General features: G+C 49.5%; 1 protein-coding gene across 1 annotated transcript in view; it reads right to left on the bottom strand.

Annotated features, from left to right (window-relative positions):
• Positions 1–5,810: 5,810 nt before the first annotated feature.
• The window catches only part of cdin1 (CDAN1 interacting nuclease 1), a gene marked incomplete at its 3' end in the record, with an annotated part of 44,446 nt that continues 28,915 nt past the window's right edge, over positions 5,811–21,341 (bottom strand). The window contains exons 7-11 of the mRNA XM_084451477.1: positions 12,489–12,568; positions 11,967–12,016; positions 10,089–10,156; positions 6,335–6,400; positions 5,811–5,920 (exon numbers count right to left, since the gene is read on the bottom strand). Coding sequence (XP_084307603.1) covers positions 5,811–5,920; positions 6,335–6,400; positions 10,089–10,156; positions 11,967–12,016; positions 12,489–12,568 — 374 coding nt within the window. The remainder of the gene's footprint in view (positions 5,921–6,334; positions 6,401–10,088; positions 10,157–11,966; positions 12,017–12,488; positions 12,569–21,341) is intronic.

Raw genomic sequence — 21,341 nt, 5'->3', positions numbered from 1 at the left:
CATATTATCAAATGGTATTAATCAAAAAATAAACACAAATCACTTTTGCACATTACAGATAAAAACGTCAAAATGTAGAGAGCATCTTAGCGATAATAACTACGCAGTTTGGTTCTCGACATGCAGAGACAACGCAGAGTACCGACGAAAGGAACAAAGAGAACCCCCTTATAAAACGCAATATTAGGGTTGAACGTGTGCGTTCGCCACGTCAACGCGACCAGAGTGGTCAAGCCGGATGATGCGTACAGCCAACCCAGAAGTCTTAACCCCCCTTGCGTCCCGGGGAGAAATGAGCCGTACTGTCCCATTACATCGCCATAAATCATCCCCCCTCGACGTCTGACAGCTTTTTATCAGATCTAACCTTTTCAAGCCTCCATTAGGCGAGCTAACATTTTCAACTCTGACACATTCCGCGGGATCACACAGCTGATTAACTTTGGGCAGGGGCGAGGCGGCGAGCGCGCTCATTTCCACAAAGGCCGTCCATCGTCTTGGACCGGGGGGGGGAGGTACAGACAGAATCCAATTATGGAGCTCTGCACTTGCCCTTTTAATCTGCTGTTATATAATACAGACAAGGTTCTCCGCTAGAGAAAATATGTATTTGTTTAGTACAGAGGACTGCAGACGTATTCTCTGTAAAACACCAAAATGAAGCCAGACTCCACTGATTGAAAACCCAACCGGTTGGAAACGGCGGCCGGCTCTGGGGGGGGACTGCTGTGAGAGAGACCAGACAGGAGTGGAGGAAGGAGAGACCAGCACTGGGGAGTCTGCATTCAGTTCTCAGACCAAGGCTGCAGGCCACAGAGGAATGAAAACTGCTTCACAGACTCATATCATTGGACTCTGACAATGTCTCTCTCTTTCTCTCTCTCTCTCCCTCTCTCCCTCTCTCCCTCTCTTTCTCTCTCTCTCTCTCTTTCCCTCTCTCTCTCTCTCTCCCTCCCTTCCACAGATGACTAGCACTTCCTTCACTCCCAGCAGACAGAACTCAGAGACGAGATGGAGCTGGTCCACATCCCGTCAAACAACCAGGACAACTGGTCCACATCCTGTCAAACAACCAGGACAACTGGTCCACATCCTGTCAAACAACCAGGACAACTGGTCCCCATCCTGTCAAACAACCAGGACAACTGGTCCCCATCCTGTCAAACAACCAGGACAACTGGTCCCCATCCTGTCAAACAACCAGGACAACTGGTCCACATCCTGTCAAACAACCAGGACAACTGAACCCTGCAGTAGGAAGAGAACTACAGTACTCTCCCCTCACATCCAGATATCCAGACACAAGCTGAATCTCTGCCAAAATAAACATCCCGGCAGCCCCTCTGTTCCTCTTCGACGTGACCAAACATTGATTAAACAAACACGGAGCATCTCGTGCTGTTGTAGTGTGAGTTATTAGGTGCACCTTTTGCCAACCACTGATTTACATGGGGCAGTTGGGTGTGCAGGACTCCGAAGTCTCTGTATTTCATTCCATGGTGTGTTTAACCTCAACCCAAAACACGCAAGGTTCATAATGTGTTTAATATCCGCCGCCAGATGAATCATTCCCATGCGACCGGGATGGTTGCGGGAGAGACAGAGAACTCAATTATCAACACATCCGTCAGGGCGGCGGGCTGAGGCGGCCCGGCTCTGGAACGCCACCGCCCGGAGATTGATGGGCGGAAGGGACCAATCGGCTGGGAGACGGGGGCCGGCGTCTCGTCTGGGGCGCCGAGGATGCCCGCTCTAGACTGTGGCGGATCTGGCGCGCGGGCGGAGGGGGCAGGTAGAAGCGTCATTACCCCTCACGCCACGGCGGCGGCGGGGTTGTTAGCAGGTTAGCGTGCTGGCGACGCCATTGTTGGGATGATGAATGCGGCTGGTGAGGGCTTTGGAGGGAAAATTCGCAATGTAGGTTTCTTTCTCCCTCTTTTCGTCTTCTTTTTGGGAGGAGGGGAACAAAATCTGCTGGTGCTGCTCACTTTGTGAAGCTCGGGGGAGAACGGAGAGCGATCAACAGGGGCGGTGAGGGGAGTTGGGTTAAAACGAGGGGGGGGGATAAGTGAAATCGCTGGACACCTCAGTCGATAGAGCTGAGGTTATTAGGAGGATCCCGTGGTGTTACAAGGTCGGGAAACTCAGTCTTACTGTGGGATGGAGGGGTGGAGGAGGAGGTGGGGGGGGGGGGGGGGGGAGGGAGGGGAAGAGGGATGGAGAGGGGTCTCTTCTCTCCCTCCCAGGCTCTGCACTGCTGTGACTGCAAACAATGCAGTGAACCCAAATTCATTGCCTTCAACACACACACACACACACACACTGCTGGGTGAGAGAGAGAGCGAGCGAGCGAGGGAGAGAGAGAGGGAGCATTTGAAATGTCAGGAGTAAATGTCAATTAAAAATTACAAAGGTGCTGGAGAAGGTGGGGTCTCAAGAGACTTGAGGTCTGACAGGGCAGCACTCATCTGACTGGGCCGTCTGTGGACAAGATGGGATCCCCACCGTCAGACCCTTAACACACAATCAAGACCCCCCCCAGAGAAACCCCAAGGCAGACATACAACCTATAGGTCCTCAGAGCAGTCGTCTCCCAATCAGGGGTGCTCTGGAGCGGCCGTGGTCTCCGCTGGTGTCTGAGAAGGCAGGTGCTGCGCATGGACTCCTGCCACTGTCCCCAAGTCCAAACAGCACAACATATGGACTTGGGTGGAGAGACAAGTCCAGGTCTATGCTCAGCCTGTCTGTTCTCAGCCCGTGGTACAAATCAGACGTCCTGATGGGAATTAAAGATCTGCCTCTCAGAGATCTGGCTCGTATATCACGTCAGATGTGATTGACTGGGATGGTTCTCATTCAAGTGTTTTGTCATTAAATGCAAAGCAGAGTGTCCCTCACGGTCTGGGAATGTTCCGGATCCCGGGCCAAGCTTTTCTTTCTGGTCAACAACTTTTCTTTAAGGCATTAATGAGGCCTACTAAAGAAGGCAGCCATCGAGGATGGTGTCCCCGCGGTGTCACACTCCAGAGAGCCTGGGTTCCTCATGTCGCCAACATTATCAAAACGCCACAGGCTCCTTCTCCCTGGGCGCAGGCCATTTCCAAATAAAACTATATAAGACTTCGAAAATAAAACACATAGTTGATTATGACCTTGGCATACTTGGATAGCTTTCATTGGGCTGCTCAGCGCTTGGTGAATCATCCTCTCTGGAAGGCAGATGTTTTGTTCGCTAGCATCTGTTCAGTCAATCAGGAAGTAATTTATCTATAAGCATGCTTAACGTTCGCTTGCTGTGAGGCGATTAGCTGTGTGCTGTTCACCTCAATTGCTTCATTCATTCTTAATGTAAGCATCAATGATACAATCAAAATAATTTAATCATGTGTTGGATGCATATTAATCAAAATATAGATGAAAACAGCTGACACAGTACTTTCACTTAAAAGTAAAAGTATGAACCTTGCCTTGACAAGAAGCTAACTTCACTGAATCAGATAAATGAGAAACCCTCTCTCTCTGAGATGTGTGGTTCATATAAACCAGAAAGCTTGTGCTGACCTGCTAACATATCAAATCAAATCAAACTTTATTTGTATAGTGCATTTCATACACAGAGGCAACACAATGCGCTACATACACAAAACAACTACAACAAGAAATGTTGTTGTGAGAGTTTTTAAGCTCTCATTGGTACATTGTGCGTTTCTCAGTTCCCTGTACTCCCCTCTCTCTCTCTCTCCCTCTCTCCCTCCCTCTCTCATTGGCTGGCATGTCAGGGCCCAGAACCTTCAGGCGCTCCACCACCACCATGTCAGCTGGTCGTCATGGCTGGGGGGGTGGGGGTGGGGGGGGTTTAGACCTTTCAGCTCCGTGCGTCTGGAAGCACTGGTCAAAGTGAGAGGAAGAGAGCCAGAGGGTCACGCCTGAGCACCCTCTCCACCTCCTCCTCCTCCTCCTCCTCCTCCTCGTCCTCCTTCACGCTCCGACTGAAGCACACCCCCCTCCGACCCTCCCTGCCCGGTTACTAAACCTGGACAGCCAGGTCTCCATGGCCCCCTGCGTTGAGCGGCAACCGTAGCCACGGTGAGCGAGTGTGAGAGCACCCCCCCCACCCCCTCCCCCGAGGAGAAGGCCGGCTGGTCGGCAGGCTGGCACCGCCAGCTGGAACCGCGAGGGTCTGCCACTCCTCTGCCACTCTGCCCTGCCGCGACGAGACGCCACGCGCCGCCGTGGGAGGGCGTGGAAAAGGCCCCTCGGGTGACACACTTTGCTGCTTTATTCCGTCCGAAGAGCACCCCATACCGTAGTGTCCACATCCTTTTGCTTCCCTCTGGAATATGTAGGGGACCTATGCCCACCCCCATTGCTCTCTGTAAAGCACATTGTGTTGCCTCTGTGTATGAAATGCGCTATACAAATAACGTTGATCGTAGCGCTCCACATCGTAGAATGTCCACATCGTAGAATGTCCAAATTGTTGTGCTCTACATCGTAGAATATCCACATTGTAGGATGTCAACATCATAGCGCTCTACATCGTAGAATGACTCCGTTCAGACATTCTCTTCATGTACCATTTATTTCGTGCAGAAATGGTTCGGGTTTGAAAGGGGACTTCTCCAAGATCTGAATCCGCGAGTAGGTGTTTACACCCCCCCATACCCCACATCCCCTTTCTCATCTCTTCCCTCTTTCCATCCCTCCCTCCTCCATCACTCCTCTCTTCCTCTCTCCTCCACTCATCCCTCTGCTACCATGGTTTGTTTTCAAAAACAATACATGTTTGTATTTTCCTCAGGAGAGAGACCCCCTGACAGATGCCTGGAGAGCTAGAACTCTCAACAATAACACACACGCACACACACACGCACACACACGCAGACCCACACGTGTCCTGCTGGAGGCTGTGCAGGCGCCCCTGCCCTCCGTGGGGTGAGACCACACAAGGCTGTTCCTGACCAGGGGTCCTCATGACAACAGATGTAGAGGATGAATCACCAGCTTCCCCTCACCCAGCACTGTGTGTCCCCTGGAAAACAAACCCGCTGTCCTCTCCAGGACCCCACCCCGCCCCCAACCCCCCCACCTCCCCCGCCCCGGCAGGCTAGAGATGGCAGGGCGGGGCTGGCACAGCGGGGCGAGTACAGAGATACGACCTCGCGGTCTGCTACAGGAGGAGGTGGGTTTTGGGGGCTGCTTTGGCCTTGTTTGGAAGGAAGTGGCTGGCCTTGTTTACCTCCAGATAGGGCCGTTGGCGAGGTGAGGAGTGAGACGGGCCTACGCAGGGCTGGTGTGACTCAGCAACATTTCACTGTGACTGTACACCGTACACTGCGTGCGACGAATAAAAGGGATCTTGAATCTTGATCTCTCAACAGATGTACATTTTGGGGGTAAGTCTTGTCATTCGTTTCTTACTGCCCAATCAGTGGCGACGGAATATGTCGTCGGCCCAATCAGATTAAATCCATATTACTTGAAACGACAACAAACTAGCCACCACTCTGCCTAAGACGACTGTGATTGGTTTAAAAAAACAAACAACTGTCCCCCCCACCCCCCACCTTTCTGGACCTTTCTCAAGCGCTGGCGCAGCGTAAACGATGCGGGGGGGTCTGGCTATGCGAGACTAACCCAGGACTTATGTGGTCCAGGAGGTCAGAGGGTTCTGAACACATAGTCACACCGGAGAGAGAGGCTTTCTGCTTCTCAGGCCGTCAGACCAGGAAGTACCGCGCTGCCACACAACTGTTGTTCCTGGGGATTAGAAGGGTTTAGTGTTGGAGGTGAGGAGAGGCGTAGCTGGTCTACCTGTTCCAGTAGCTCCAGAACTGGTCGTTGAGGTAGTTGCGGTGGCTGTGGTCGTCCCCGAACGAGGCCTTGCTCTCCACCCAGTGGACAATATGGCCCTCCACAGCTGCTCGGGAGGAGACAGAAGGTGACATACTGTAACGTACAGCAGGAGACTCAGATATGTGTGTGCGCACACACGTGTGTGTGTGTTCACTGTGGTCTGACAGCATCTCCATCTAGGCCTTAGGTCATCCAGACTGTCCAGGGTCATGAGCACAGCACTAACGTTAAGAGGTTTTCCTAGTGCAGCAACTCAGAGGTTGGAGGGGACAAGTGGCATTTCCTGGCGAAAATGACTGTTTACGTTGCATCAACTGGAATCAACTGGATTTGAGCATTTATTTCAGTTGAAAAGAACCGTTGACATTTGTAGCCTAAATACAGGCCAATGGGAACCTTCAGGATGATGTGTGTGTGTGTGTGTGTGTGTGTGTGTGTGTGTGTGTGTGTGTGTGTGTGTGCGTGCGTGATTACGGACCAATGGGGACCTCCAGGATGATGTCAGGCGTCTTGTCGTAGCCTTTGGCTCGCAGCTGGTTTTCATCTGATGAACAGAGAAACATGTTTAGCATTCTAACATCTAGAATGGACGCCCCTGCCAAGGGCTGGACATTGTTTTGTTGCTGCACACTTATGGTCCATTAAATGGGTTATATTAAACACCTGCCAAATGGATCTAGTCCTACCTAGATTGACCCTACAGGCCACCATAGATCACCCCCCGCACCCCCCCCCTCCTCCCATGCCTTCACAACCTCACAGAGATACCAAACCCCAGTGTAGCAACACCAGCAGACACCGAGGACAGCAGAAACACAGGAGCCATTAGCTGCTTCTGACACTTATTTGCTGCCACTGCACAAAATCTATAAAGCCCAGTTACTCCTGCACCCCCCCCCCCCCTCCTCTCCCCGAGCCGTTGGTGGGCTTCGTAAAGCAGGGAGCCGGTGCGTTGGCCTGACCCCTGCCTGCGCGGGCCACAGCCATTGTCCTTGACTTCTGGCGCGCTTCGGCCATTATCCCCCACAACACCTGATTTCTCCATTAAATCTCTGGCTGACCAGGTCATTCAATTCCGGGGGCCTGCCTCTCCGTCTCCAGCCAAGCTCGACTAATGGGGCATGGATGGGAGAGGGGGGGGGGGCTTGATGCGGCAGCCAGAGGCCTGCGGTGTGTGTGTGTGTGTGGTGTGCGTCTGTTTGTGATATGTTTGTGTGGTGTGGTGTGTATGCGCATATGTGTGTTTGTGGTGTATGTATGTTTGTATGGTGTGTGTTGATGTGCATGTAAAGTATGTGTGCTTGTGTGGTATCTGTGTGTGTGTGTGTGTGTGTGTGGGTATGTGTGTGTGTGTGTATCTGGGCGGGGGGGTGCAGTGGCCCCTCTCTCGTCTCACCTACGGGGCCGTGTGTGTGTCTTTCTGTGGCGTATGTAGAATGGTGTGTGTATGTTTGTATATGTGTGTGTGTGTGTTGTATATGCATGTGTGTGTATCTGGGCCGGGGCCCGGCAGTAGCCTCTCTCTCTCCCTCCCTCTCTCCCTCCCTCTCTCTCTCTCTCTCCCTCTCTCCCTCTCTCTCTCTCCCTCTCTCTCTCTCCTCACCTACAGCGCCGTGTTGACATTGTCATGCGGTGCGATCGCTTTTTTTTTTTACACCTCTGATTAAAATTAATGATCCGTCCCCACTGTTGGGGGGTGGGGGGCTTATTTCCAATCCATTCATCAGGCGGGGTGAGGCTGCCCCTGTACCCCCCCCCCCGATCTCTGGCAGCGGCCGTCCGCGCAGCCCCTGCTGAAAGGTCAGCACTTCGGGCCCAAATAAATGATATGCTCTTAATGACGGAGGGAATGACTTCTCTTTCTTCATCACTCATCTGACCTCGCTGGGGGCGGGGGTCCCCGCTCTCACAATTTCACACCTGGTCACTCCTACCTTGACCTAGTCGCTCCTGGACAAGACAATAGCGAGGAAACGGTCGTGCTGGGCTACAAAGAACACTCCAGCGAGGATGCAGAGGAAACGGCCCATTGTCATGGACACACGATTGCCGTGGTTTAAAACTGGTCACATATATGGCCCCAAATACTGAGTATCAGAGTGATTATATTTGATATTGATGAAATAATGAATATCTGAATGTATCATTCAACATTAGTTTGGATTTGTTTAGACACCAGGGCTGAGTTTCCCAGAGGCATCGTAGCTTACGATGAACGTAGCGCTACGATGCCTCTGGGAAACTCAGCCCAGTTCTCTCTCAGTCAATCACTCAACATGGTTTTTAGTCTTGATAACTTAACCTCAAATCACTAGAGAGACATGACCACATTTCAACCTTAACAGTCTCCCAGCTGTGAAACACCACTTCAGCTGCATTAATATTGAAGCATGAGACACATCTCTGTCTCCTCCTCCTCCTTCTCCTTCTACTCCTCCTCCTGGGTCAGGAGGCGAGAGGGATCGATTGTAGAAGGATCTATTAGTGGATAAGTTGACCATTTTGTAGATGTTTCAAACTAAGCGCGTTGGTGAGACAACCCAGAGAGGATCAAACATTAGTGTAAAAAAAAGAAAAAAAAGAAGAGCCAAACAAACATTAGCGGACCTTTGAAGCTCTTACGCCATTAAATATTCATCACAGGCCAGTGCATACATTTAACATGGAGGGTATTAGATAACAAACCACTACTGCTGATAACGACCAGCACATCAGTCACATCCAGGTCTAATCTAGCTAGCTCCCCTGCTAACAGGACACAGGTCTCATCTAGCTAGCCCCCCTGCTAACAGAACACAGGTCTCATCTAGCTAGCCCCCCTGCTAACAGGACACAGGTCTCATCTAGCTAGCCCCCCTGCTAACAGAACACAGGTCTCATCTAGCTAGCCCCCCTGCTAACAGGACACAGGTCTAATCTAGCTAGCTCCCCTGCTAACAGAACACAGGTCTAATCTAGCTAGCTCCCCTGCTAACAGAACACAGGTCTCATCTAGCTAGCTCCCCTGCTAGCTCTGGGTCTAGATCAGATAGCAGTTACATGGTTTTAATGATATCTATCTAACAGATCTCAGACGTGTGATGTAGAGGGGACCCTTTCAAGGGCCACAGAGGTGACGTGGTGTACCCCAGGGGTCCATCCTAGGTCCATTACTGTTTTTAATATATGTAAATGATATGCCCGCAGCTGTGAGGCGCAAACTGCTGCTATACGCAGATGATTCGGTTCTTCTGGTTTCAGGAAAGGACCCAAAGGGGATAGAAGAAACCATGAGTCAGGAACTTGGATCAGTAAGGGAGTGGTTAATTGACAATAAGTTGTCTTTACACCTCGGTAAAACCGAATCGATTTTATTTGGGTCTAAACACATGTTAAAGACAGCTGATAAGATTACAGTAACTTGTGCAGGAGATGTAATTGAGTCCAGATCAAATGTTACTTATCTCGGATTAACACTGGACCAAGCTCTTTCAGGGGGTATGATTGCAGAAAGAGTTCTTATAAAGTGTGCAAACAAACTTCATACATAGTATGTTTTAGTGAATGTGATTGGAACTGTATTGACTGTTTTATGTATGTTCTTGTGTATGTTTTTTTTGTTTTGTTATGTCCACCAACGAGGACCATGTTGGAAACAAGTGTCTAAGTATGCTTTTATCATGCTATCCTCTGGGATGTACTGTTTCTTTGTACTTTTACCCAATAAATAAATCAATCAATCAATCAATTAATCAATCAATCAACCGAACACAGGTCTCATCTAGCTAGCTCCCCTGCTAACAGAACACAGGTCTCATCTAGCTAGCTCCCCTGCTAACAGAACACAGGTCTCATCTAGCTAGCCCCCCTGCTAACAGAACACAGGTCTCATCTAGCTAGCTCCCCTGCTAACAGGACACAGGTCTCATCTAGCTAGCTCCCCTGCTAACAGAACACAGGTCTCATCTAGCTAGCTCCCCTGCTAACAGAACACAGGTCTCATCTAGCTAGCTCCCCTGCTAACAGAACACAGGTCTCATCTAGCTAGCTCCCCTGCTAACAGAACACAGGTCTAATCTAGCTAGCTCACATAACACCACACAGGTCTCATCTACTGTAACTAGCTCACAGGCTATAACGGAGCACACACAAGGTGAGCTGGACTGAGAGGGAGTGAGGGAGGGAGAGAGAAGGGGTTGCAGGAGGAGGGGGAGAAGGAGGAGAGGGGAAGAGAGAGAGAGGGCGGGGCTTACCCAGGAAGGACAGGTTCCTCTCCTTCAGCTTATCACGAAGCAGCACCTCATGCTCCTGTCCAATAGCACTGGGGGGAGGGGTCAAGGATTCCAACATGGAAGTGAATCAAAGAGTATTTACACACAGTAGATTATCCAACTAAAAACAATCATACACAATTCACTATTTTATTGAACATACAAAAGCCCCCATTTCAAACAAATTCCTCTACTTAAGAGAACGGTTTACCTGTAAGAGGGGTTGCTATGGAGACACGGAGCATTGCTTAACGGGTTGCTGTGGTAACACAATGTAAGTGCGCTGGAGTAAGTGTGCAATGTACAAGTGTGTGTGTGTGTGCATACTTAAGACAGGTCACTCGTCAGACTTCAACTTTAACAGCACATGTCAGAAGTACATTACCAAAATGAGAGACATACATTCCAGGTAAAATTAAATCTGGACAGGTGCCAAGTTAAGACGGGGATAAAGGGACCTGTCTGCCAGTCCCAATGAAGGTTGATGGTGGCATATTCTACGGAAGCCATTCCGGCTCAAAAATAATACAATTTCCACTCCCCCAACCCCCTCAAACACACACACAATCACTCCAAAGACCAGCGATTAATATATCCATACCCTGAGCAGCATGTAGTCTCACACACAGTCTCACACACAGTCTCACACACGCGCGCGCGCACACACACACACACACACACACACACACACACACACACACACACACACACACACACACACACACACACACACACACACACACACACACACACACACACACACACAGCACCAATCTGGTAGATGGGAGGCGTTCCAGAGCTGACAGGAGGTGCGCCGTGGCGATCATGAGCTCTCCGTAGCGGAGTGAGTGATTGTGAGCTCACGCAGGAGGGAGGAGTTTGACAGAAAGGTACAGAGAGGGTTGACTGGTCATGAACAGAGGACCTGAAACGTACCGCCACCCCCCCCCCCCATATTCACAGACCCGCCTGTAACCACCGCACTCCCTAATGTGGTGCCTAACAGCCTGCTCCTATACACACACACCCCCTCCTAACTCTACTCCTCTGATGTGAGTGTGTGTAGTGCGTGTGAGAGAGAGAGAGAGAGACGGAGAGAGGAAGAGAGATTGAGACTGCTGAGAGAAAGAGAGAGAGAAGGCATGAGGGTATGGGTGTTATGGTTAGGGGGTTGCAAAGGGGATGTACTGTAATGCATTTTATATCGCCCTGACATGCCAAGAACTCTCCATGGTACTGATATCTGTGGAAGACTGTCTCCCTACGCCTTGCTGTTCAGAGTGGAGGAGAATACAGCAGCCAGTCTTCTAACATACTCTTGTAAGGATTTTATTTTTTTTTTAAATCTTGGTCAAACACCCCCCCCCACACACACAAAAAAGTGTCTTTGTTCTTTGTTGCTTGAGCTGAGACATTGATGCCATATTTAAAAAAAACAAACAAACAAACATAAAATTTAACATGTAGACAAAATGGCGGAGCAGCGCGTGGCTGTATGTGCAGCACGCCAGCCTCCTCCCCTGTGGCCCACGATGCCGGGCACCGCTCCCTCACTGAACAGGGAGACGCCATTTACATCTGCCTCCTCCTCTCTCCATCCTCCGCTCCCCTCTCCTCTCAACCTCCCTTCCTCTTCTCCGCCTCCTCCCCTACTCCCCCCACCTCCCTCCGTCGCTGCTCCCCCCCCCCCCCCACACACACCCGCCCCCGTGAGGAGGAAGATGAGGAAGAGGAGGGCGGGTGCACGCAGGATGAAACGCTTCCTCTCTGAAGCGGAACCTTTATGTCAGGTGAAGGCTCGCATCCCCCATCAACAGCTCCTCGTCAATTTCAGGCTTAAAATTTTATGTGAAAGGATACTGTTTGATGCAGTCTACCAGCGGCCCATAACAACAGTCATTTACAGTGCACTGAAAAGAGGGGGAAGAAATATGATGTTGCGCGGGGGTTGGGGGGGGGGGGGGGGGGCACACAGCCGTTAAACAACGACAGGGAGGGGGGAAGGGGGTGTGTGGGGGGGGGGGGGGGACATGGGATATGGCGGTGGAGCATTGGCAGGCATGACCGCCGGCCGCCTCCGTCTCTGGCGTGACTTTATTAATGAATGAAAGAGTGATGGCTGGCCTGCCAGCTAGGCGCTGCAGTCACTACATACACTGATACTGTCCAACAGCTTCACACACCAGCGCAATAAGGCCAGAGAAATAGAACAAGTACATTTTTCAACATCTTAGAAAAAAAACCGTCATGATATTGAATCATAAAAATCGATTTAGTTCACACACTAAACTGCTAGACTTAGCCAATACACTCAACTCTATACTGAACCCAGTTTATGTTATTGTAAATTACAAAGGGGAAGAAAAGACTTCAAATGTTTACCTGGTGGATGTGGTTGGCTAGAGCTGGGTCTGGAATTAAAGATGGCTCCCGGAGCATGCTGTTGAGAACCGGCTTGGAGGCTGAGAGGAGACAGAGATAAAGAGATAGAGTTAGAAACAGATAGAGGTAGAGATAGAGGTAGACAGAGACAGAGATAGAAACAGAGATAGAGGTAGACAGAGACAGAGAGAAACAGATAGATGTAGAGATAGAGGTAGACAGAGAGAGAGAAAGAGAGAGAGATAGAAACAGAGATAGAGATAGAGGTAGACAGATAGAAACAGAGACAGAGAGAGATAAAGAGAGAGAGAGAAACAGATAGATGTAGAGATAGAGGTAGACAGAGAGATAAAGATAGAGATAGAAACAGAGATAGAGACAGAGATAAAGAGATAGAGATAGAAACAGAGAGAGATAGAGGTAGACAGACAAGAGATAGAGATAGAAACAGATAGAGGTAGAGATAGAGGTAGACAGAGACAGAGAGAGATAAAGAGAGAGAGAAAGAGATAGATGTAGAGATAGAGGTAGACAGAGAGAACAAGAGATAGAGAAACAAACAGAGATAGAGGTAGAGATGGAGGTAGACAGAGATAGAGTAAAGGACAGAACATGTTATAACATGCCAGTAACAAGCACAAACAGCTGACTATGTAAACACTTTATAGATGTACCACTGAAAGAGAACAGAGACAGACTGGTCATCAAGAGACAGGATACAGACACTATAGACAGGTTTACCAAAACGTCTTAAAGACACTATAGACAGGTTTACCAAAACATCATAAAGACGCTATAGACAGGTTTACCAAAACTTCATAAAGACGCTATAGACAGGTTTACCAAAACTTCATAAAGACAGAGACAGGTTAACCATAACTTCATAAAGTCACTATAGACAGGGTTACCATAACTTCATAAAGACAGGTTTGCCATAATTTCACAGACACTATAGACAGGTTAACCATAACGTCATAAAGATAGACAGGGTTACCATAACTTCATAAAGACAGGTTTGCCATAATTTCACAGACACTATAGACAGGTTAACCATAACGTCATAAAGACAGACAGGTTTACCATAACTCCATAAAGACAGAGACAGGTTTGCCATGACTCCATAAAGACAGAGACAGGTTTGCCATAATTTCATAAAGACAGACAGGTTTGCTATAACGACATAAAGAGAAAGACAGGTTTGCCATGACTTCATAAAGACAGAGACAGGTTTGCCATGACTCCATAAAGACAGAGACAGGTTTACCATGACTTCATAAAGACAGAGACAGGTTTGCCATGACTCCATAAAGACAGAGACAGGTTTGCCATAATTTCATAAAGACAGACAGGTTTGCCATAACGACATAAAGAGAAAGACAGGTTTGCCATGACTCCATAAAGACAGAGACAGGTTTGCCATGACTTCATAAAGACAGAGACAGGTTTACCATAACTCCATAAAGACAGAGACAGGTCTACCATAATTTCATAAAGACAGAGACAGGTTTGCCATGACGTCATAAAGACAGAGACAGGTTTACCATAACGTCATAAAGACAGAGACAGGTTTGCCATAACTCCATAAAGACAGAGACAGGTCTACCATAATTTCATAAAGACAGACAGGTTTGCCATGACTCCATAAAGACAGAGACAGGTTTGCCATGACTCCATAAAGACAGAGACAGGTTTGCCATGACTCCATAAAGACAGAGACAGGTTTGCCATGACTCCATAAAGACAGAGACAGGTTTTCCATGACTTCATAAAGACAGAGACAGGTTTGCCATAGCTCCCCTCCCTCCCGTGAGGCTGTGGTCCATCTAGTCTAGCTCACCGGCTGTCTGGCTGCTAGAAGGCTGGAGAGATTTCCCATAGATAAATGTTTCACTCCACAGAACCGGAGCTGCATGTAGTTTGTCTATGTTAAAAACGATGACTGTTTTGCATCTCTCATTCCCATCCAGACTCCACTAACTGTATAAATCAGGTCTGCGGGCCGAGGGATTGATAATCCATTACTGCAATGGCTACATTAAAAATAAAAAAAGAAGACTCAGATTAAATGGATTGCATCATTGTGTGACGAAACGGTACAGGCGCCTCATTTTAATGATATATACACACGCCTCTGACAGACTCGCAGTGTTACCGACTAGATCAGCACAGAGTCTATTCCAGGGCATTAGTGGATCACGTACAGACACACTGCAGAGGGCTGGAGTCTACTCTGGACTCCGCTCTGGACTCCGCTCTGGACTCCGCTCTGGACTCCGCTCTAGGCTCTACTCCAGGCTCTAGTCCGGGCTCTGCTCTAGACTCTGGACTATACTCTGGGCTCTGCTCTAGACTACTCTGGGCTCTGCTCTAGACTACTCTGGGCTCTGCTCTAGACTCTAGACTCTACTATAGGCTCTGCTCTAGACTACTCTGGGCTCTGCTCTAGACTCTACTCTAGACTCAGGACTCTACTATAGGCTCTGCTCTAGACTACTCTGGGTTCTTCTCTAGACTCTACTCTAGACTCAGAACTCTACTATAGGCTCTGCTCTAGACTACTCTGGGCTCTGCTCTAGACTCTAGACTCTACTATAGGCTCTGCTCTAGACTACTCTGGGCTCTGCTCTAGACTCTAGACTCTACTATAGGCTCTGCTCTAGACTACTCTGGGCTCTGCTCTAGACTCTAGACTCTACTATAGGCTCTGCTCTAGACTACTCTGGGCTCTGCTCTAGACTCTACTCTAGACTCAGGACTCTACTATAGGCTCTGCTCTAGACTACTCTGGGCTCTGCTCTAGACTCTAGACTCTACTATAGGCTCTGCTCTAGACTACTCTGGGTTCTGCTCTAGACTCTACTCTAGACTCAGGACTCTACTATAGGCTCTGCTCTAGACTACTCTGGGTTCTGCTCTAGACTCTACTCTAGACTCAGGACTCTACTATAGGCTCTGCTCTAGACTACTCTGGGCTCTGCTCTAGACTCTAGACTCTACTATAGGCTCTGCTCTAGACTACTCTGGGCTCTGCTCTAGACTCTACTCTAGACTCTAGACTCTACTATAGGCTCTGCTCTAGACTACTCTGGGTTCTGCTCTAGACTCTAGACTCTACTATAGGCTCTGCTCTAGACTACTCTGGGTTCTGCTCTAGACTCTACTCTAGACTCAGGACTCTACTATAGGCTCTGCTCTAGACTACTCTGGGCTCTGCTCTAGACTCTACTATAGGCTCTGCTCTAGACTACTCTGGGCTCTGCTCTAGACTCTACTATAGGCTCTGCTCTAGACTACTCTGGGCTCTGCTCTAGACTCTACTATAGGCTCTGCTCTAGACTACTCTGGGTTCTGCTCTAGACTCTAGACTCTACTATAGGCTCTGCTCTAGACTACTCTGGGTTCTGCTCTAGACTCTACTCTAGACTCAGGACTCTACTATAGGCTCTGCTCTAGACTACTCTGGGCTCTGCTCTAGACTCTACTATAGGCTCTGCTCTAGACTACTCTGGGCTCTGCTCTAGACTCTACTATAGGCTCTGCTCTAGACTACTCTGGGCTCTGCTCTAGACTCTACTCTAGACTCAGGACTCTACTATAGGCTCTGCTCTAGACTACTCTGGGTTCTACTCTAGACTCAGGACTCTACTATAGGCTCTGCTCTAGACTACTCTGGGGAGAGGCTAAGGCCAGGGTAGCTAGGTGGAGGGTTTATGGAGAGGCCTCCAATGAAATAAAGTCATCATAAAGGGCTGTGGTTTTATAAGACTTCCTATATGAGCTTCTATTAAACACATACACTCATTATGAAGAGCTCTTTGCTAGAACACATAAAACACTCAGAACCTCCCTCCTTCTGCCTCTCCATCCCTCCATCCCTCCATCTCTCTGTCCGAGGTGCTGGTTCTCCCGCGTACTATCGAACCCCTCACGCAGGAGGAACCAACGAAGCCGAGGTCACTCCGTTCCTCTTCTTCTGTGAAGAGGGGTTGAGAGAGAGCAAAGCCTAGTCGTTTCTCTCTCCCTGTATTTGGTCTCCCTCCCTCCCTCCCTCCCTCCCTCCCTCCCTCTCTCTCTGAGACTGGTACCCTTAGCATGCTGTGCGGCGCGCCCCTGAAGAAGGATGGTTATATTTCCCCCTCGAGTTAGGACACCTCGTGACAAATGATCATGGATAATCAATAAGGAGGGAAATATGAGGCAGCAAACTTTATGAAGCCGGGAGACGTATTACCCCCCCAACAACAGTCCTTCCCTTAACAAAGTCACCAGTGGCCGGGGCCTGATAATCTGAAGGAAAATCAAAGGACCCACAACCACATCAGCAATATTGGCAACTTATTCCACTTTAATGGCATTTTGATTGATTTTTTCTCCCTCCTAATGGTAGTTGTATAGATCTGACGCTGCTTCTGCAAAGCTCTAGTGTGTAATAAACCTCCCTGAAGGCAAGCGGCGGCCATTAAAGCTCTTGTCTTACTAGCGCTCATAATTGGAGGTTGACCACCGCCGCCGCCGCCATTCTGGTCTCTCACATAACACCGGGACACGTCTGCGACCAATCGGACGCAGCCTCCGCCGGGGCCAGACACAGCCTCGGCCAATCGGACGCGACCTCCGCCGACAAGACACGGCCTCCTCTTTAGCGATTCAAGCAGTGTCTTTTTTAGGGGGCTGGGATAAGTGATAAGGCCCTCTTCCTCGTTCTCCTGTGAGGGGTGGGGTTAAAAATAGCCATAAAGAGGCTGACCTTGGGGCTGACATTGTGGGGTTTCAGCCAGGCATTGACCTGATGAAAATGGAGGCCCAGACCGCTAATAAATCAGCCTGCTTTTTAAAATGAGTTTACCCTAATGCTCATTCATCACAGGCTGTAATGCCATTTGCAGTCCGGAATCCGCCGCCGTTTGCAAACACCAGCAGTAAATAACAACAAGCGGAGTGTCTGGCTGCCTCCCTCGCCTGGCTGCCACCGCCCACATCAGCACGCATTTATTACACACGCCCCACACATCTCCTCACACTGAGCAGCAGCACACCACACACACACACGCACACGCACGCACACATCTCCTCACACTGAGCAGCAGCACACCACACACACACACACGCACGCACACATCTCCTCACACTGAGCAGCAGCACACCACACACACACACACGCCCCACACATCTCCTCACACTGAGCAGCAGCACCACACACACACACACACGCCCCACACCTCTCCTCACACTGAGCAGCAGCACACCACACACACACACGCACGCACATACACACACGCACACACATACACGCACGCACGCACACGCACGCACGCATGCACACACGCACATACATACACACACGCACGCACATACACGCATGCACATACACACACACACACGCACACACATAAATACATACACGCACGAACGCACAGACACGCACGCACATACATACACACAGGCACATACAGCACTGTACACTCATACTGTATACACACACGCACACACGCACATACATACAGTACACACACACACATTCTGTACACACACATACTGTACACACACGCACACACAAACACACGCCCGCAAGCACACACAAAAAACACACATGCACGCACGCACACACATAGACAAACACACACTCATAAATGCTATGCATGCGCACAGAGGCAGACATATAAACACAAGAATACTCTAAGACCTCCCCCCTCCGACGCCCACACACACAGAGGGGAACAAACAGTAATGCTAGAGCCTTACATGCAGAGAACAAAGCCCTGCAGCGCCACTTTACACCTTGTAAACATGCACCAAGTTTATAGTAATTGTCCCATGTTGGTATGAATTGTAATGGAGGCATCGTACGGTCTACTGTAGATCAGAGGAGTCGCATAGAAGGAAACACGAAAAAAGCTAGAGTAAACAAACACAAAACACCCCTTTATTAGGGTTTCGCTCACACACTCACACACACACACACACACACACACACGCGCACACACACACACACACACACACACACACACACACACCTACAATAAAACACAAAAGCAACAAAGTATCACCAGTGCAGCGGCGGCACCTTCCTGGGATTCCTCATCTCTTACGACTGTCGTTTGCATCTCCTGCCTTTTCCGCCAGGGTGAAAAAGTCATTATCTAAATCAAAAAAGCGTCTCGGAAGCTCATTAGCGAGCAGCGTTTGTTGAGGGAGGCCCATAACCAACGGTAACGGATGACGGTCGTTATTGCCCCTGACGCTGATGAGCTCCTCGCCAAGTTTGTTTATTAATTAAAAAACCCTCTTTTTTTCAGGGGAGAGGGTGGGGGGTTGGGCATCCTCAGTCAACCCCCCCCCCCCCCTCTCTACCACACACAAACACCCACATACAAACACACACACACACACACACACACCTCCCCCTCTTCCGGTCCGCATGTGTTGGCCAGCGAGCTGTGGAGGGGCGCTCGTTCATCAAACTTCATGGAGCAGGCCAGAGACGGCCGCTGATAATGCGCGCTGCTAAAGCTGATTTTCCATGATGAATCTCGGAGCATATAAATTGGCTAATATCTGAAAACATTTACAGATACTAGAGGAATTGACTACTTGCGGGACATGATGGATGAGGCTCTCAGACGCCAGCGGACAGCTCTGCAAATCTCTGCGGCTGCCTGGAGCCTTCATTTGATTTTCCAATTTACTCCTTTAAATCCTCCTCTCTGGAAAAAGAACATGGGGGAGAGGAATGGTGGGAGGGGTGAGGAAGAAAAAACAGAGGTTTTTTTTTTTTAAATCTTCTTTTTCAACTCCTGTCTTGTGGTATATTGAGGCTGGGGCTGGGCTGGGGCTGGGCTAGGGCTGGGGCTGGGGCTGGGGCTAGGGCTAGGGCTGGGGCTGGGGCTAGGGCTGGGGCTGGGGCTGGGGCTGGGGCTAGGGCTGGGGCTGGGGCTGGGGCTGGGGCTAGGGCTGGGGCTGGGGCTGGGGCTAGGGCTGGGGCTGGGGCTGGGGCTGGGGCTGGGGCTGGGGCTGGGGCTGGGGCTGGGGCTGGGGCTGGGGCTGGGGCTGGGGCGGAGTGATGAGGTTGGGCTTGAGGCTGAGGCGAGGGAGGAGCCTAGTCTCTGTAGAGGGAGGAGCCTAGACTCACAGGAGGGAGGAGCCTAGTCTCAGAAGAGGGAGGAGCCTAGACTCACAGGAGGGAGGAGCCTAGTCTGTGAAGAGGGAGGAGCCTAGACTCACAGGAGGGAGGAGCCTAGTCTCTGAAGAGGGAGGAGCCTAGACCCACAGGAGGGAGGAGCCTAGTCTCTGAAGAGGGAGGAGCCTAGACTCACAGGAGGGAGGAGCCTAGTCTCAAGAGGTTGCTGGCGCAGAACTGATCTGCATCAGATTTTTTCCGATACTGGTGAAATGGGAAAGATGGGAAAGAGTGTGTGCGTGTGCGTGCGTGTGTGTATGTGTGTGAGTGAGTGAGTGAGTGTGCGTGCATGTGTGTGTCTGTATGAGCATGTGTGTGTGTAGGTGTGTGTGTGTGTGTGTGTGTGTGTGTGTGTGTGTGTGTGTGTGTGTGTGTAATAGCAGAGCTGGGCTGGTTAGAGCATGCAGAGCCTGGCTGGGTCAGGCCATCAGACTGCAGCAGGGGACGACTGCAGCTCCTTTGCTGAATAGGACTAATTAGTATACTTGTCAAGTGAAGTGCCACACGGCTGCTTACTTTGCCCACTTCCACATCCACCCCCCCCGACACACACGCACACAAACACACACACACACAAACACACACACCTCCCTCCCTTACGCCCTTCTTGCTAATGAAGGGCCCTTCTCGTCATTATTCATATAGAAAAAGCCTGTGTGCTGAGCAGTGCAGGCGCCGGCTCCCACCCATCACCACCAAGCGGCCTGCAGCCAAGAGAGCTGCACTCACTGACACCAGAGCAAGACGCAGGAGGCTCACAGCTCAGAGTGCACATCTATAACTCCAACACACCACAGCATCACTATCTATAACTACAACACACCACAGCATCACTATCTATAACTACAACACACCACAGCATCACTATCTATAACTACAACACACCACAGCTTCAACTCTATCTATAACTACAACACACCACAGCATCACTATCTATAAGTACAACACACCACAGCATCACTATCTATAACTCCAACACACCACAGCATCACTATCTATAACTACAACACACCACAGCATCACTCTATCTATAACTACAACACACCACAGCATCACTATCTATAACTACAACACACCACAGCATCACTCTATCTATAACTACAACACACCACAGCATCACTCTATCTATAACTACAACACACCACAGCATCACTATCTATAACTACAACACACCACAGCATCACTATCTATAACTACAACACACCACAGCATCACTCTATCTATAACTACAACACACCACAGCATCACTCTATCTATAACTACAACACACCACAGCATCACTATCTATAACTACAAAACACCACAGAATCACTCTATCTATAACTACAACACACCACAGCATCACTATCTATAACTACAACACACCACAGCATCACTATCTATAACTACAACACACCACAGCATCACTATCTATAACTACAACACACCACAGCATCACTCTATCTATAACTACAACACACCACAGCATCACTATCTATAACTACAACACACCACAGCATCACTCCATCTATAACTACATCACACCACAGCATCACTCTATCTATAACTACAACACACCACAGCATCACTATCTATAACTACAACACACCACAGCATCACTCTGTCTATAACTACAACACACCACAGCATCACTCTGTCTATAACTACAACACACCACAGCATCACTCTGTCTATAA

Source organism: Borostomias antarcticus (assembly GCF_949987555.1).
Source record: "Borostomias antarcticus genome assembly, chromosome: 16".
Lineage (NCBI taxonomy): Eukaryota > Metazoa > Chordata > Actinopteri > Stomiiformes > Stomiidae > Borostomias > Borostomias antarcticus.
Note: the sequence above shows the minus strand (reverse complement) of the source record. Positions and strands in the feature narration are given on the sequence as shown.